Source organism: Nipponia nippon, unplaced genomic scaffold, assembly GCF_047370975.1.
Source record: "Nipponia nippon isolate SJK-2023a ecotype South Korea unplaced genomic scaffold, ASM4737097v1 scaffold_5, whole genome shotgun sequence".
NCBI classification, from domain to species: Eukaryota; Metazoa; Chordata; class Aves; order Pelecaniformes; family Threskiornithidae; genus Nipponia; species Nipponia nippon.
In genome coordinates this window covers 44,186,956-44,206,098 of record NW_028262369.1, presented here as the reverse complement: position 1 = coordinate 44,206,098, position 19,143 = coordinate 44,186,956, and the positions used below count along the sequence as shown (strand labels likewise).

General features: G+C 39.5%; 1 protein-coding gene across 9 annotated transcripts in view; it reads right to left on the bottom strand.

The window, feature by feature from the left end:
- The window catches only part of NTNG1 (netrin G1), a 158,074-nt gene that overhangs the window by 52,104 nt on the left and 86,827 nt on the right, over window positions 1–19,143 (bottom strand). For all 9 annotated transcript variants that reach the window (XM_087733632.1, XM_087733638.1, XM_087733634.1 and 6 more), the window contains exon 4: window positions 9,910–10,082. In XM_087733632.1, coding sequence (XP_087589758.1) covers window positions 9,910–10,082 — 173 coding nt within the window. The remainder of the gene's footprint in view (window positions 1–9,909; window positions 10,083–19,143) is intronic.

The following is a 19,143-nucleotide window of genomic DNA, read 5'->3' as shown; positions in this document are numbered from 1 at the left end:
AATTAAGCTATGGAAAAGAAAGGTAATTGAGCGAAACAATCTAATGCATTGGGCTGGTCATATTGACTAAGCCTCTCATTGATTTTTTTTTTCTTTTTTTTTTTTTTTCTGCTTTCATTTCAATTCCTAAGCTGAATTAATGCAAGGAAACCATTCCAGAGGCAGGTGAGATTTACCAGAAGAGGTGGGGCTGCTGAGGAGTACAACTCCTCTGCTGGGTTAGAAATGTGGGATCTCATGTTGCATGATGCAGTCCCAACATGTAGCTTCTTGTCAGGTCTGCCCTGAAAGGTGTGTAGCACAAAAATCCAGACATGAAATCTGTCCTGAAATGCCATTTTGTTTAGATTAAATGGCATTGGTAATATGGCACCATTGCTAATCTCTTGGGTTAAAGTCACAAACTGCAGATCAGAGTTTAAATCCTGGATATTTGCATCCTCTTAGTTAAATACAGTTTGCCTTTTTTAAGTGTTATTGACTTTTGATGGCATGCATTTTACTGCAGGAATCTGTCTGTTTCTCCATTAAAGATCTGCTACACTTCTTTCAACATCTATCTTGAAGTTCTGTCTTACTCTGAGACGGTATGGACCTCATTCTGCAATTAAGCAAACTGGAGCAAAGGAATGTCTTGGGGATAAATGATATTCACTGTAAGCACTCGTAAGTTGTAGAGTCAAGTTGGGAACATTTCTAACTCGTGGCACAGCTAAGCCAATGCTGAAGCAATTGAATTTGCAGAATGGCGGCCATAAACAGATCTTTTGTGTTTCACCACATCAGTCCTGGGGCAGATGTCAGACTTGCAGCTCTGGTTCCATATCCTATGGAACCCGTGGTCTGGCAGAGCGCCGGGCACCACACTGGAGACAGTGCCTGCTGCTAACCGAGCCCCATGCTCGGATGTTTGCAAACCTAATTATATCTACTTCTGCTGAGATTAACAAGTATTTACCAAAATTTTAGAATCATGAGGGATTAAAAGCTAAATAAAAGTATCATCATAATAGAAGAATGCTGTTATAGTTCTAAAAGTAACAAAAAGTGCTTTTTTTCCATTAGAATAATGTAAGAGAACTCCTATCCTTTTGCCTTAAATGTCAAAAAGGCAATCAATTTTCAAATAATTTTCCATGAAGTTTCGATAGCAGCTTGTTTACATTTTTGCAAGTCATTGTAGCTGTTCTAAATTAGCAGGATTCGTTTTCCTTTATACGCTGATGGAAACTGCACAAATATTAGATAAAAGACAGATACCGCCTTCTCGCACTCACACTTCCACTGTGAAATGGTATTTGTATTTCCTCTGGGTATACTCCCCCGCCTCAACCCTCTTTCTCTCCTACACGCACATACAAATACCCTTTCCTTTCTCTCCTGAACAGATTGCAGCAAAGGGAGAGGTTTTCCTGCAAGTCTGCTCTCCTCATTTTACTGTATTTCAAAATTTTCAATGAATTCACAGTGATAAATGCTTCCTGGGCAGAGAATAATGAAAACAAGACGCCTGCTAGCCTGAAGGGCTCTCCATTAACCTTGCGAAGTTGTCTTCGGGTTCTGTTTGAAAAGCTCTTTTTCTATTTCTGTTCTGAGTTTCTGGGTTGGTGTGATCTTCTGTAACTAGCTTGATTTTTCGTAATACCAGGTATTCCTGCGTGTGGTGACTGGCCTTGATAGTGCACTACTTTATGCCCTTTCTGCTAAAGAGAGTGAGAATGGCACGTCTAAGTTTGTCTGGAAAAGAGCTGGTTATGTAGGGCCACGAAGCAGGATCTATTAACACTCTGTGAAAACTGCACATATGACGGGAAAATTATTCTTAGTAAGAGTGGTTTTGTGAGATCTGGAGTTATGTATTGAGGCTAGCTCTTGAATTCAGCTGAGCTGTATTTGGTGCAAGTCCTTAGGTAACGAGGCACAGGCGGTGTGATTCTGCTTCTCCCGCTCTGTCAATGTGGAGGCATGGGGGGCCCGACCCCACGGCTCCTCCTGTGGCACCACCGCTGGGGACACCAACAGGCTGTGGGGACTCATCCCACCGCTGCTGGCCCTTTGGGTGGAACTCGGTATGTTACGTGACATGGATCGTTTCCAGTCAGCCTTCTATTGAAATCTGTGAGTACTTTGCAGCAGTGAAATGATGTGAACAAGTTATAGAGAGAGATGAAGAATCAGGCCCGTTACTTCCCTTGATGCACAACTCTATTCAGCTAGACATAAAGGGTAAAAAAACCCAAGTGACTGCATTTATGTATATTCAGTTGTTAAATAAAAGCAATGTTCAGTCTAAATTATCTTCCAGTTGAAATCACCGGGATGGTTATTAATGGTAATAGTTTTATAGTGAGGAAACAGCAAGTAAAGCATGCAACGAAAGTTCAGGGGTAGCTACTGCCCCCAAAATGGCAAACATTGCAGAAGAAAGTCTCTAATCCTATTTATTATTTTTGACTTGACTTGAGGGTGGTGGTTTGGTATATTACATGTTCACTGTAAGTGCATCTAAATATACATGCATTACTTGAGAGAAAAAAATCTGGTGTTTTCCTTTCACACAATCTTCTGCATCTGCCCTGTAATTTTCTCGTTTCCCCTTTTTCCAGAAATGGGTTGTTTTAGCTATTAGCTACCATGGAGCTGACTATTGATAATGGAGAAAAAAGCAAACCAGATGCTAGCAAAGAAAGCAAGTTTTTGATTTCTTCTATAGTTTGTGTCAGCGTGAAATCCATAACACAAAGGAACAGCGTCAAGCTTTCGGTGAAAAAGGCCACGCTGCTGCTTCCAGTCTCAGGGCGGGTCACACGCTGCAGTCCTTCTTATCACCTCCATCGTCAACGCCTGTGTGTGCTTCCCGCCAGCACTGCAATTAATGCAGCCAGGCTGCATCTCTTCCCGAGCAGGGAGTACGTGTGGGATGAAGGAATTATTCTGTCAACTTGGTCTTGGCTACCATCTTTCCCACGGGCTTCTCTGCCTCTTCTCCATCACAAGTTGAACGTGTACCTGCCGTATGACAGGGAACTGGGGATGGGCTCCTGCTGCTATCAAAACACTACACCCAGCTCACAGCTCGCTCACATTCAGGGAAAGAGTGTCACCAAGAGCTCAGTGAATTTTCCAGGTGAGGCAAATACAGCCCAGAGACTGAGAATTAAGATTGCCTCCTATGAAGGCATGGCAGGATATGATAGTAAATAATGCAGTGCAAGTCTGGATTCATATTAATTGCTGATCAAGCTGTGTGAGAGCTTTTCTGCCAAAGGAGACGTCCTTGTACTTGCACTCTATACTGCACATTTTAACTCTCAAACAGGAACAAAATATAGAGCTGTATTCCACAGCAAAGAGTCAGAGCAGGGCTGTTAATGCCACATCTGATCTTTTGATGGAATATCTGTGCTGCAGCATGACAGCACTCTCTGCAGTGAGTCTTTTTTCCCTTTGCAACTCCTCCACTGAGGCATGATTGCAATATCAGATCCTCAGCATCAATTTCAGAAGTTCTGAATTCTTAGTAATTTAAGCCCTGAGAAGCTGGAGGAACCTAGCATCTTGTAATCCCTTGAAGGGAGTGATTGTTATGATCATAGGAGTAAACTTGTCGTGTATTGCCAAACCTGTATTCAGCCAAAGGGCCATACACAGTAAAAGACACAGTTCTTTCTTAGGAAATTTCACATGTGTTTCATTGCAAAAGTCCTAGAATTCCTGCTACTGTTAATTTTGCAGTTCCTTGCTCTGTAAAGATTGACATATTTTCAATTTCCAGAAAAAGAACTGCTTAGATGAAGTTTGTTATCCTCCACCTCTGCTTTCCCAAGCAGTATCACCACAAATAAATGGGACAGAGAAAATATTGAGTTATTGATTTATTGGGTAACACCTTTCAAAATTCGGACCTTTTCTCATGATGTTTTAGTGACTCCAAACGAGTTTTGAAAACTCTCTGTCTAGGAAACTCCCAGTGAGATCAAAGGATTTTTTTCAAGTAATCATAATTTATTGATAGAATATTAGGTATTAGAAACTTCAAAAAGCCCGAAACTCAGACCATTTCTAGAACTTTGAGTATCTTATAACAGACACTTTGCCTTCCCATACTGCTGCTTAGGGACTAGAACCCTCTTTCATTGCTCTTCTTCACTGTATATGGCAAAAATAGAGTTGTTTGAAACCAGTGACGGATGGAAGCAATTAATTTCCCAGCAACAGATGCCACCACAACCAGCACAATCAACCAACTCAGCAGGGTCACGCAAGAGGATAGAGTGCTGAAGAATAATTTTTCAAGCCCCATTTTATAAAAATACAGCCTGTTATTTATAGTGCATTGATTTTTAGGCATGTACCTGCAATGTTTTGCTGGCCATTGCGCTGGATACCCAGCTGAAGGGAAGTTAGTTCATCATTTGCATGTATTTCCTGACACTTCTGTCTTCCTGAATGCTCTTGATACTCTACAGTTTTGCCACCCCCCTTCCCAAGTTTCCCAGACTGACACAGCTTTTGTGTGACATCTTCCTGTGGCTTTACATCTTCTGTAAGCTTCATGAGCCGAAATTAATATGTAATGTAAAATGGGAACAAGAAGAAGCTTTGCTGTTTTGTAACTTATTATTGCATTCATATCTTCCTTTTTCTCTATGAAAGATGCTACCAAAATCACCAAGGAGCAACATTTTACCTCTTGAATAGGAGTGTCCCATTCCTTCAAATTGAGATCATGTGCGTTCACTTCCTCTGCCTCAGTCATGAAAGTAGCCACTAGAAAGTTCCTTCCAGTTGTTTGGGAGAATGAGGCCCTTAGAAAATGGGACACTATCTACTTTATGAGTCTGCTTTGACAGGACAGCTGGACGCATGATCTTTTCAGTTACAGGGATACATGCTATTTAGGTTCCTGAAGAGAAAGCCTGTCATCACACAACCTCTTGGCCAACTTCATTTACCCCAGTCCTTCAAGATGGCTTTGTGTCAGCAAATATTCATGGGGAAAACTACAAACACAGATGAGGGTAATCAGTGCAATACTTCAGTTGCCATATTTTTTGCCAGAAACTTTCTGTGGCAGCTGTGCTGCAGTGATGCCTCCTAAGTCGTTTCCCATCCAGGGAGGATTAAGGCCGTGCTGCTGAAACAGAGGCTGTACTATCAGAAGGGGACCCACTGCAGGAGATATTCAGTAAACTGATTGAGACCATCTGCCAAACTGTGGACCGAAAAGAATCCACCAATGTTCCCCGTGTTCTGGTCAATCCTTTGTTTCATGTTGAACTGCGAATTAGGAAAGTCATGTAACAGCTGGGAGGTGGTTTTCGCCGAGTGTCAAGCACTTCTGGTATGGGTTATTGGTTGTGGAGGGACTGACAAAAAGCGAGCAGGCTTTGACGGATGGGAGCCCAGCACAGTCTTAGAGAGCTCTGTCTGATGGAGCAAAGAACATAAGTGCCAAAGATGATCTAAACGACAGGAGGAAGAAAAGGGCTAATGCTGTCAGACACATACGACTGCTTGAGGAGAAAAGCTATCTTGTAATACCAAGTATAGAGAAATTCAATAAGTTCACTTTGAGTGTCAAAACATATTGCAGAACACACTATCCATAGAATGTGGCAGCACAAGGGAATAAATGTAATCACAAAATAGTCAATAAGATAGAGTGAAAATATAAAATAAATGCTATGCGGGAGACAAATGTGGAAATATTGTTAGTGCCGGTAAACAACAGAGTACTCGGTGTCTTCCACAAGCGAAGCGGGGAAAAAATGCTTTACGTTCTCCTGAAAAACTCATGTTGACTTAAAATGAGAAGGATACAGAAAACAGCTTTATGTCAAGGTTTAGGCTATGACTGGAGTATAATCTAGAATGGTCTTGTATTTCATGAGCTGTAGCTTGAAAAAGTACAATAAAGTCTTATTGGCCACAAAAAAATGGCAGAAGCAGAACAGTGGAAACAACAGAAGTTCCAGTTGGGAAGGATCTGGAAATGGACATTAGGCTTCTTGTTGAATCTGAGCAAATTTCCCAAATTCAGAGAATCTCAAGGAAAAGGATCTTTTTATTTTGTGAAAAAAATTTCTGAGTGTTTCATTTATACAACTATTTTTAGCTGTATCTTATTTAAATGCTCTCATATAAAAAAACCTTCAAATCCATTTGAAATTTAAAATATTTTTGTCTTAGATGGAAAAGATAGACTCTGAAAATTGGAGGAAGGAAGAGTATCAAAGGGACACTATATTACTGGATTATACAAAGCGTCCCCAGGGAATTAAAGTAATATATAAGGGAAGTTTAGGGTCAAACCAGGTAAGTTAATTCTAGCAACATGTTCCAGCAACTATTTACAGAATTGATGCCTGACTAGCGAAAGTGTAATGCCAGGGCTGCATTACTGACCACACGATGGAGATGGTGACATAAATGCAACGGGGTAAGTGAATTTACATTGGCTGTGCAGAGAGTTTACACGACACTGCAAAATCTAATATGCTCCAACACATGCGGCATTAAATCAGGAAGTGACAAAAGCAATGAAGCTTTTACGTACCATAAATGATTGCTGCTTGTAGCAAGTAATCAGACAACCCCCAAGAAGAGAAGCTGATTCAGTCTGAGTAGTACATAGGACCCGATTCAAGAAGTAGTTATCAGAGAACCACTTCTGGACTGAAAGTCAACATACTTGTTGAGAAGGAAAAGGATAAAAAAAAAATCCACTGCAGTAATATTTAACTTTCAGAGAGCGAGCAGATAAAAATGAGGAAGTTAGCTAAAAATGAAAAGAACAGCTAAAAAGATTTAATGCAAACAGCATGGAGGCAGGCTAGAGATAAAGTGTATGAGAGATTCAGAATAATCACACAACCCATCAATTTTTAAAAAAAATTATAAAAATCAACTATCTTACAAACAAGAAAACCCCCCAATACCCAACCTAAAACAACAGAATGAAGATTTTGGAAAGACACCCTTCAAAAGTGTAAGTTGTCTCAATGGAGAAAGATAGGAAAAAAAAGCATAAAATCTGTCAAGTTAAATACAAGCCACAGTATTTTGAGAATCAACTTGCTACAGACATAAAAGTTAGTAGTTCTTTTTTGTTACAATAACTACACTAGAAGCAGCAGGCCTCCCAGAGAGATGACTGGGTAGATAGGCAATCAAGGTATAAAAGTGCTGAATACTAAATTGATTGTTTTCACTGATGTTCACAACAAAGAAGGTTAGAGAGAGTCTCACAATCTGAGGAAGGTTCTCAGTGGCTATCATCATCTGAAGGTATTTTAGAAGAAGTAAACAATACCGAACAATAAGAGTTGCCATAAGGTGATGTTCACCTAAAAAGTATTTTAAAGGAACTCAAACATGACATTTCTGAACTAACTAATGTAGCATATAACCTGTCACTTATGTCAGCCTTGATGTCAGAAGAAACGTTGTAACTGTGGCACACTCTTTAAAAAGGACTCAAGGGCTGATCCCTCTAATAACAAAATATAAAGGAGACACATTTTTATACCACTGTAAAAGATCCATGTTGTGCTCACGTCTAGAATATCGTGTAGTTTTAGCATCATAGAACCAGAAGAGAGCAAGAAAGCACAGATGACCAAAGATGTGACATGGTTTTATATATGAGAATATTAAATAGATTAGGGTTCGTCATTTAGAAAATAGGTTGGAGAAGCGGACACGTCAAGTCTATATAATCATAAATGGTATAATGGATGTAAAAAGGGATGCATTATTCTCTGTTTCTTTCTATCTAAGGAGGTACAGGCTTAACCATATAAAAACATTTAAAGCAAGCAAAAGGAGATACCTTTCACTCATTGTGTCATTAAAATGTGAAATGTATTGCCATAAGATGTCACTGAGATCAAGCTTATGACAGCTGGGTCTCTCTCTCCACTCAGCAGCTAGCAACCACTGTGGCTATGATGGAGGGCCCAGCTCAGAAAGCCAGTTTATTGCTGGCAACTGGGAAGGCAAAGAAGAAATCTTTCATACTTCTTCCTGTTTGCCATAAATTTCTGCTGCTGCTCAGTGCTGAAGTCGGGATTTGAGGGTAAGTGGAGCATTCGTCAGCTCAAACTGACGAAAGGTTATGGTTTCATGATGCTATCATAATAATAGTAACAATAATAGAAAACAGAAAAGACTGCCTATTATTTGCAAAACATTTGGATTTTTGAAAGAACTGTATATCTGATGGAATTAAATAATATTGAAAGTTGTTTTAACAAGCTTCAGGCATCCTTTCGGTGTGCGCTAATTCCACTGTTCCGTCTGGTGTGTGCTCAACTGATTGGAAATGATGTAACTGCCATAGCACGCTGCATTTAGAAAGATCCCTGTTTTCATGTGCAGATGTACCTTGTCGCTAGTTTAGATGGTTGCTGGGGTAGCAACTGCATTTTTTACATATATATAGGTATATATATATATAATGTATATATGTGCATGCATATGTACGTATGTGTGTATATGTATATATATCAAATATATAAATAAAACCAACCTGGTAAATCTCACCATTTTTCCCGAACATATCTTTAAAGTATTAATTCTCTGAGCCACGCTCACTTTTTATAACATCCGAAAAAGTGAATACTCTTACAAAATGTTTTTCCCCCGCTTTTTGGAAGTTCATTTTTTTTCTGCTCAGTAAGAATTTTATCATAATTTCATGCCCCCACACTTCACGGTTTGTTACTTGGTCTATTACTCTCACATTTAACTTGATAAAGTCCTGCTTCCTATGATATTCATTTTTGAGTTTTGATTCTTCACAGCTGCTGCTTTGAAGTCTTAGATAACATTCTGAGCATTGCACATTGCTGCTGGTTTTAAACTTTTCATTCAACGGCAGTACATAGCCCTGTTTCTCCCCAATAACTTTTCAGTAAATTGTTATATTCTAACATTCTAAAATGAATGTTTTGCTTTTAATCAGGGCAAAACTGTGGAGTCTATTCTTAAAAGAAGCTGGCAACTCCTGTCAAAAGGTTTGGTGATTTATCCTCATCTTCTTCAATCCTTTCTTCAAAGGAATTTAAGTCTGCTACTCAGTTCAGGAGGATTCTGAATCATTGTGTGTTTCATACATGCATGAAAGGAAGAACAGATGCTCATACTTGTCTTCGTGCCCTCTCTTTCAGCACCATGTTCTTTTTGACCCAATCCTGTCCAGGATCAGGAAATGCAGCTGCCAATAACTTCCTTTGGATAACATGAACGTGTGCTGGATAGTGAGTATGTGTGTTGTTGAATGGCTATTAGCTGGAAGCAAGCAGACATAAAAACTCAGGTTTTGCCCTCGCTTTCGCCTTTCAACATTTACAGTGATCTAAAACTGTGATCTGGACCGCAGGTCAACATCAGGCAAAAACTTCCTTTACCAACCTTTACATTTTTAGTTATGAATTGGAAAAAATTGGTCTGCAATTTTTTTTAACTTTCTTAAAAGGACAAAAAAATCAGCAAGGGCCTCATCTCACACATTAAGCTGAGGTTGTTTTGAATCTCAAGGCAACAAGGATGGAGAGCTGAGGGCACCATGGCTGGAGCAGTACTGCAGATACTCCCACTGGTTTCTCTTCTCTGTGTGGGCTTTTTACATGAAGGGTCCTAATTTTTTCACTCCTTAGCCCTTTCTGTGCAGTGTCCAGTGATTTGTCTATGGATACAAACATGCTGTTCTCATGCAAGTTATTTACAACCATGTAAGAGCACAGATTATGTACACTTACAATCAACACAATTTGACACCTTGTCAAATTATATGCACTGGCTTAAAGAAATGGCAAACTTTTACCAGCGTTAATCTTCCTTCAGAGTCATGATACGGGACAGAATTCTAATAATGAAATACCCTTATTATACAGAAGTACTTACAGATATTAGCAGTGCCCTTAGGTATAGGCAGATAAGAACCAGGGCTCCACGGTCGGCCCTGGTAATTCTTCTTGCATTTTCCACAGTCTGGGCCAGTTGTGTTATGCTCACATTCACAAAGTAGTCTTTTGTTTTCTTCTTTACAGCCAGTAGCATGAAGGTTGCACTTACACCTATTTTAAAAGGCAAAAATAAAAAAAAAGTGGGATGTTACTGAGAGGTGAGTTTAAGTTCAGATAAAGTCTTAGTAAAGCGTGGTCTATGGCAACCACTCTATTTCTGTGTGTTGTGCCTGTATTATTGTTTTAGCATGCTTTACAAGACATCACTCAAACAGCATGTTGTAATATCTTCAACTCGCACAAGTCTAAAAGCAGTAGTTTCACCAAGACTCCAAGATGCTGAATCTTTTCTTGTTTTCACTAACGCAGGTCCACTGAGATCAACTAAATTATTCTTAATTTTCACTACAGACAGATCTATAATCTTGCAAAAATTCAAGAGTTACTCACTACTCCCAGGAACAAAACAAGCCCTCTGCTTATGTCCTTAGAGAATCTGGCCCAAATTAAGATCCAAATTAGGCCTTGGGAGTCTGACAAAACAGACTGCAATTAAATACCCTCTGCAATGCCATACTTCAGTAGAAGGGAAGCTCACTGTAATGGTGTTTTGCCATTCTTGTTCAGCAAGTACTTTCTTGCTCAGAAAGGAAAATAATTTTGCCTGCTTTAATTTGATATAGTTGTAGTAGCTGAAGGTCAGAGGAAATATTTTGGTAGGCATATTTAGTTTTACTTAGGAAAGAACACCTAATGGAACCTTGTGACAAAATCATTAGATTAAACCAGATTCTGCATCTGGTCTTAGAAAAATTGTATTTTCCTTAAATTCCCCTCTTTCCCTGAAACTAGGGCACTTACAGAATGGGAAGCTAGCTTCATAAACAGTAAGGTATTGTCACCTCTTTCCATCCCTTTTCAATAGATGTCAAAACCAGCTAAAATCTGTTTCTGTTTGAGGCTGGGGAGAAAACTAGTATTTAACGACCCAGTCTGTTTGTTTTCCTAATGATTGTACATCTAGTGATTTAAAGGGTTCTCATGTGGACATTTGTCACCTGTTCCATACAGCGACCAATAATTAGAGCAAAACAACACATGGAATGGCCAAGTGCAAATTAACAGCTGTCAAGCTGACTTCCATTTGGCAGGAATATGACCTGAAGCAACCGGCCACATCCATCTATATCCCTAGGGTAAAACAAGTTTGCAGTTGTCATAAGTGGCTGCTGGAGAAAATCCACAAGAATCTGTAATACAGTAGATAGTGGAGCATTCTCCTCAGCGCTAGAAATGAGGTATATGCAACTGCTGTTATTTGAGCAATGCTCATTCTAAAGAAAAACAGGTTCAGCACCTTTTAAATTGAAATTACAAAATGTATTGAATATGGTAGACAAAAGAAAGTGCGATTCATTTTTATATCATTTCCAAAATAACGATGCTTAAAGACTACATCAATTGTAATGTAAATTTTCAATGACTAGCCACTCCAGAATGAAAGATGTCTGGGGGTCAGTGGATGAGATATACCTACTCATGGAGAGACTGAAGATTTTGGTAAATGGCACTGCTATTAAGAAAAGTGATGGGGTGGTTTTACTGTCCACAGGAATATGAAAATGGAAGACTCCCAAACAGGAGAGAGACACAATAATGACAAGACCAAAAATAGAGAGTCAGAGGAGAGAGAAGCAGGAGAGACTGTGCAGTCACTAGAATAAATGAGAGAGAGGAACTGACTGGGTTTCTTTCAGGGGGAGATTTCTGTTTTATTGGAGGGACTCATCAGTGTCAGAGGCAGCAAACTGCTCTAGGCAGGAAGAAAAAGCCAGCTGATTCTGAGGAAAAGCTGTAGTTCCTAGGGCTCTGAAAGGGTGCTGCAGACTGGTGGGGGAACTGAGGTGGGGGAAAACAAATGTAGGTATGTTTGCCAATCGGTGTAAATGTGCACAGCTCTTTTAATAAGCATCTGAAAGTAAAGAATGGTTGTGTCAGAAAACCTTGTGCAAAGTCTGTTTGCACTTCCTACATGCTATACTTGTCATGTGTTCCTGAAGAGATAGACCCGACCCTTCCTCAATTTTGCTTGCATGGTTAAAAGTCTTGGGTGGACACTGGCCTTTCTTCATCTCCCTCTGCTTCTCTCCAGTCCTGTCCCATGCCTCTTCATATATATACAAAACATATGCATATATTTATATGTATGGATGTATGTATGCATACACAAACAATTCCCATAAATTCTCATGCATACTGATTTCCTTTAATTTCCCACATTCCCTAACTCCACTGTGATCCGCCTCTTCATAGGTTGTGTCCTCCTTTTCCTTATTTCCCAGGCAAGAGAGCACAGACAGCACCGAATAGCTCTGCTGCCTGTTCTGGTGCCCAGTTTTTGAATTTCTTAGGACAAGATTGCTGCAGAGGAAGTCCTTCTCAGCCCAGAGCTGTGGCGTCACGCCATGGTGGCTGTGCTGTGGTCCCCGCGGCAGGGCCCACGCAGTACAGCAATGGGGAGGGTTTCTGCATAAGGCGTCTTCTGTGATTTTAGCCACCAAGCTCCAACAGACAAAGGAAAGCTACAGATTTTGGAGGTCTATGTTTGTACCAAATATGGGCAGGTTTTCACAAAAACAGCAAAAAACATTTTCTTGTGGAAGTAGTTGGGGACCTTCTGTCAAATTTTAAAACCCTATTGACTGAGATTTAAAACAATCAGCCCTCATATGGGCATTCAGAACAAACACACACAAAACAGACAATATAGGGACATCTTAGGCACTTAGCTCCCTAAATGAAGGAATTGCTAAAAGGTTCCTCCTGCCCTAAACCGGTAGAATAACCACAATTCATTCAATCAATGCCTCTCTGCAAATTAACTTATTTGGATGTTTTATATGTACTTTTGAAAGCTTTCCCAGCAGAATCGCCCAGAATGCTGCATCCTGCCTTAAAAGAAAATTCCAAATAATACCATGTTTAAGAGAAAGGAGAGCAAACTTTCTACTTCCCCCAATTAAAAAGAAAACAAACACCCCCAAACCAACACCTCTCCCCCGCAAAAAAAAAAACAAACAAACTAGCAAGGGGAGAGAGGTGTAGCCTTTTAGGATTATGATTTAAAGTGAATGACAGAAAACAACAAATTTGATCACTGAAAAAAATAAAGGACTGATCTAAAACCTTTGTGGGCAGAAAATAGATAGTCAAAACCTAACATTAACAACTGAGCAAAAAAAGAGCCGACAATACTGAACAATCCTAAAACCCCTCAGAATAATTCAAACGTAGCTGTGTACAATTTCCAAGGAGAAGAAAGTAAGGAACAAATGTGGTTACTGTGGTTTTCTCTAAGACTAGCTAAAGATCAAAGATCAAGGTAAAAAAATACATTTATATTAAAAATGTCAAATGTAGAGTTAATGAGAGCTAGTTAAAGTGGGCACAAAAAGAAACGTTTAAAAAAAAAAATCTAAACCGCAAAAGGTCAGACAATGTGTGGCAAAAAACATTACCTTTGCCTTCTTAGCGTATAGGCAACATAAAAGTTGGGTTTGGTTTATGATCATTAGTGTTATACAAGTACGAAAAAATCTGTACATTAATGAAATCTGAAGAGATTAAACTGGAGTTCTTATTGGTGTCAGTAACTATACATAGGGAGTAAAAGAGCAGAAGCATAAGCAGAAAAAAGACATTCAGAGGACTGAACCACAGAGGCTCTGATTCTTCTCTCACTTGCACCAATTTTTTGCTGAGGCCACTTCACAGATCTCAGAGAGATTAATCATGATTTCCACAGCAAATCAAGGATGTAGCTGAATACTGAATGAGTGTAAAATGCAGACAGTGCTAAAACAAAGAGAACAAAAAGCATCTGTGGAAAGCAAACTGAACGTAAGTTGTATGGTACCGTGTCTGGGGAAAAACACACCAATACCAAATTCTGTGGTGTATGTGGAGAGACATTTTTACTGAAACAGGGAAATAATACTTTGTATACTTCTGGTTTTTTAGGAAGGCTGCACTAGGAATTGGGCAATCCATCCCAGGGACCTCATCAGAATGTATGTACGGACAATCTCAGAGACTTCTGCAAAGAAGAGAAATGCCTGTTGTGCTTGAGGGACAGACTTCTCTGAATGAATGAAAGAGGTAAATGTGCATAGCAGGGCTGAGAGATGACTAGAGTACAATAAAAAGCTATTTGCGGAATAAGCAGTTAGGAAAATTGAAATATTTAAGGTTACAGAAAGAAGACTATTTAGGTAAAAGTACCATCCAGACAGACCACGAGAGAACCACTCTTGCGATGAGATATACTGGATTGTGAGCAATGTGAAAACAAAGCAGCAGAGCCTGGACCTTAGGCATTTCAGGTAACTGTGAATCAGCTGAGCACCACTGATCTGGTAGGTGACTTGGGCTCCTATCAGATCAGTGTCAGGATGTGGACATCAGCTTCCTATGGAAGACTGCCCAAGTTCAGAGTCCTTCATCTGTCTCATCTCTTTTTTAAGGAAGATTACCTTTCTTTTCTGCTCCAGAGGTAAGGAAATATTTTGTTACCTTATAAATTACTACTGAAAATCCTAGGTACCATCTGTAATTTCTTTAAACACTTGCTTTGAAAGGCTGTTCCTAGCTGTTACTGCTATAAATCTGAGATAGCAACAAAAGGCTTAATTAGATTTACATACAAAGCACATTAAACACAAAACTTCGTATAGCCCTTGTAGATTCTTCCCTTAGAAGAATGTGGTCACTTTGGCTGCATGTGTAAGAATGGAGAAGTTCTGAAAACCTTAAAAAACTGCTTCCACATCCTGTGTACTGAGTTCCAGATGACAATATTTCATGCCTATATAGTTTCTTGAAATCCAAAGAAAAAAGTCAAAGTGCTTTACAAGGTATTACGTACACATGCCCAGAAATGCAATTACTGGGTAGCGGTGGGTGGGTAGCAGCTGCTTGGCACGTCAAGTGGGTTTGCATGTGTACTGAGGAGGGATGATGGAGGGAGCTGTAATAAGTAGAGCAGGTCTGAGAATACAGGTTAAGGTATGGCAAATGTAAGAGGAGGTATGCTGCAGCCTTTGCACTGCACTGGCAAATAGCCTAAGGGCAAAATCCCATGTAAGGATGGATAAAGCAAATGTTAAGGGCAAAGTGCAGTTCTGAGATACAGTATATGCTCACCATAAATGGCATTGCTGAGGTCTAATGCTTTGCGCATCTTTACAAACAATGTCTGAAGTCCATGATTACAAATATCAACAACTCCCTGAGAAGTTAGGTTACGTACGGGGAGATGCAGGCCTTGAAACAGCTTTCTACCTGAAGGGAACAGTTGTCTGCCTGTTATATCTGGTGACAGTTTTTCCAGACTTTTTTTTTTTTTGTTGATCATTGTGGGAGCGGCTCTGTCAGTGCTGAGCTTGTGAAAGCGGACACCACATCCCCACAACACTTGTCTGCATTTGGAAACTTCCATCCTGATGTTTCCACAGCTCAGCTGATATCCATCTTTTCAGTTCAACCTGCAAGGACGTTTCCTGCTAAGCAGCCTCACACGCAAGAACACATTTCCCTCCAACGTGCAAATTCAATTTTGAATCACTGGAGATTGATATTGCTGTCCAACGCTATAAACTCTAATTGTGTGGGAGAACAAATTTGTTTTTCTGACCACTCATCTTTGACAGACTCATTATTTTGTCATAAAGCAATTGAAATGATATTTTTGGCAGTTACATAAGGTGCAGGAAGCGCTCTGGCATGCTGAAGGAGCAGTGCTGTTGTAGTGGGAGCAGGAGCTCCGGGTGCGCCGCTTTCCTCACAGGCTCTACTTACATACAGACAACTGACATTAAAATGCTGTAAATATATCACTAAGGTAATTGCTAATAGCGTGCTGATGCTCTTGCATGTGAGTGCCAACCAACAGACTGAGGGTCACATGAGGGGATCATTTATGTTGAAGAGATCATTCATGAGAAAGAAAGGCAAGGGAAGCTCTTCGATACATTTTTAACGACTAGCCATATGTTCCTCACTTAGATACATCTTTGGATCATTCTAGGTCATTGCCAAAGTTTAGAAAACCAACTTAAAACCAACTTGTAAGCCCTCTGCATGGGCTCTTGTCTTTTACATGCCACGGGTCAACTCTCTGCTCTTAGGTAAGCAAAGCCTGAACTTGCACAGGAGTCGGCATGTTTGCTCTTCACGTTACTGCCCACACAACGTGGTGCACACACAACACAAAATACCATCCGGCACAGTTTTAATTAGGCATTTTAAAACACTGTTAGCAATGTTCGGAGCCCTAGTCAGCTTGCCTCAGTGCTAGCAACTACTTCCAGCACCTTGTTACAGTTGTCCTAAAGGACTTGGCTGTGTTTAGCATGACATCGAATGTGTTAAGGCTGTCATCTACATTATGCCTCTCAAACTTACTAATGACCTTGAGGCAGCTTCACCAGTGAGATTTAGTTTTCTATAATCATGTAGACAAAGATGAAAATTCCATGTTGCAAATACATTTTAAGTGATACCACAGCCCTGAAGGAGGAAGAGACGTAGGTCGAGAAAGTGAAAGTTAAAATAAAAATGCCTTTAAAATATACCATGAAATATTTGGGATAAAACCAGCTTTGCATCTAAATTTTTCTTTTTTTTGTTTTACATCTTTCTCTTTTTTTATTTTTTTTGACACTTTGAGACAAATTCATAATAATTTGAGAAACTGTCTGTACAGGTGAGTGACAAAACTCTTGCACCATTGAGTGTATGATGTAAACATCATGAAAATACTTAGATATGTCTGTTTTTCCTTTAAATCTCTCAACAAGTGGAACATCTTTTCATAGAGGCTCACAGTCTCAGAAAACGTCACGTCTACTGAATATTATTATTCATTATATCATAGGATTTTTCCATGTCATGTCAAAAAAACCCAAAATATGCTGGTCCTTATCCTAATTTCCAAAGCTTAATAGATGTCTACACAGCTTTACTATTGAAGCAGATTTTGTGGGGATGAAAACAAGTATAAAGGACACTATTGTGAAGAAATAAAATGATTACTGGCCAATTTATTTCTGCGAGGATGGAACAGACAGTGAGAACACACACATAAAAGAGGTAACAAGATAATTACTGCAATCTAGGCTACCAGCGCTCACTGCAGGGACTACCCGTCTGAAGAAGTTCTGAGCTAAAAGGGTCAAAAAAACTAAGGACAGTTGGCAATCAGAAAATGGCACAGGTTGCTGGCTGCAAGTAGGTCTGCTGAACAAACGTTCCAGCTCACATGAAGCAGAAAAGTAAATTCTGGTTTTTATTCAGTGTTTTTTGAGCCATATGAATATCTCAGGTCCACATTGCTGTACGGAATCCAAGTTCAAAAAAGGCGTTACATCTTTTTCTGGAAGTTATGAATAAGACCCCTGTGGTCTGCTGTTAAAATGTAGCCACTGCAGTGAGAGTAATGAAATGTGAGTCCTTTCTTTCATTTGTTTATTTCTGGAAACGCGTTTGGTCACCAGTCTTTTTCCCTATGCCTTTCCCTGAATTTACCTAACACATCATAATCTCCCACCAAAAAAAAAAAAAAAAAAAAGATTCCTTTGTGGAATGGGGCTACATCAATAATAAAGGATAAAAAAAATACAGTAATAACAAATATAACTTTGTATAGGTAGATATATTATTCTTTCATTTGCAAAGCAAGGACTAATGTTGGATCAGGTTTTTAAGCTTCTTAAATCTGTAAGTAGCTTTGTGGCTAGAAAAGAAGTTTAACCTGCTCTCAGTAATCCTGCTGCACCTTAGTACCTTAGAACCCAGAGATTTACAGAAGCCTCTTCAACTTTATTCTTTACTGTTTAGTTTTCACTGCTAAATTTGGGAGGAAATTGAATTAGAGTCCCACAGGCAGTATGGAAAATTGGGGAAAATAGCTTCTTATTCTCCCTCAGCTGAATATAACATATCTAGTGGGGAACAGCAAAAGCCAGGCACAGAGAGCATGTTTGCTTTGCTTGCTCAGTGGCCTACTTCCAAGCTGTTTGGAGAGCTTGAAATTAAAAAAGAAAACAAAGTCCAAAAGGGCAGCATAATTCCCTTTCCAACAGGAGCGAGGACTTTCTAAGACTCACAGAAAGTGTGCAGGGCATGGAATTGCCCACTGTTTGCACTAAGCCAGCCCAACAATAACAGTACACAAGCACTAAATTTAAATATTAACATGTTTATAAGATTTATTGTCTCCACACGCTAGTAAACATTTCTATATATTCTGATTATTTAGATGGGAACTACTGTCAAGTTAAATGCTGGTCAATGTGAACAAGACTGATTTATATCTCAATCTGTATCTGATTAGTACGTTGCCTGACAGATGCATACTGTCTTCCTTTTGAAGCCAAACATTAGTGGGGCAGGTCCTTTTGGCTTCACCGCTTCTATCCCCCTGCCCCTTTCAGACAGAGGGCCATAGGCAACCTTACCTTGCCAAATAAACTGTAAATGTTTCTGAAATGCAGTAGTTTGCTAGATAACATCCTTCCAAACAAACAGTTTGGCAACTGAAAATGTTTACAGGCTAGATCAGCAACACTCAGAACTCAAACACAGAAAGGAAAAGGCCGTAACCTATTAAACCTCTTACAAACACCTAAGCATTTGAAACTGTTCTGATTTCTTGGCTAGGTAAAAAAATGTTACAGACCAACAGATCTGAAAAATTTCAGACTTACTTCAGTCTCTTAGGTCCAAAGTCTAAGAATAATCCAATGATGCTTATACCTAGTAGAACAGAACAGCTAATTCTGAGTCCGAGTTATTTCAGTTTACCACATAAAAAATACCTATCCTTAATATTAAGTACTTAGATACACCTAGCCAAGTGGAATGGCCAAATGCATTTTCTGTTTTTCATTTCACATTCTCTAATTGTTAAAGATGAAATAAATCTGTCTGAAAATATAGCTGCTGTTAGCTGCTGTGGAGAACTAACTTCCATTCCTTTCTCAAATAACTCATCTTTGCTTTTTCTTCAGAGATATTAGTTTTCATGGAAATGTGTCAATAAAGAGAGCGGCTATAAAATCTGCTAGAGTTTGCCAGCAGCATGTTCCACAATTAATTTCACCCATGAACACAG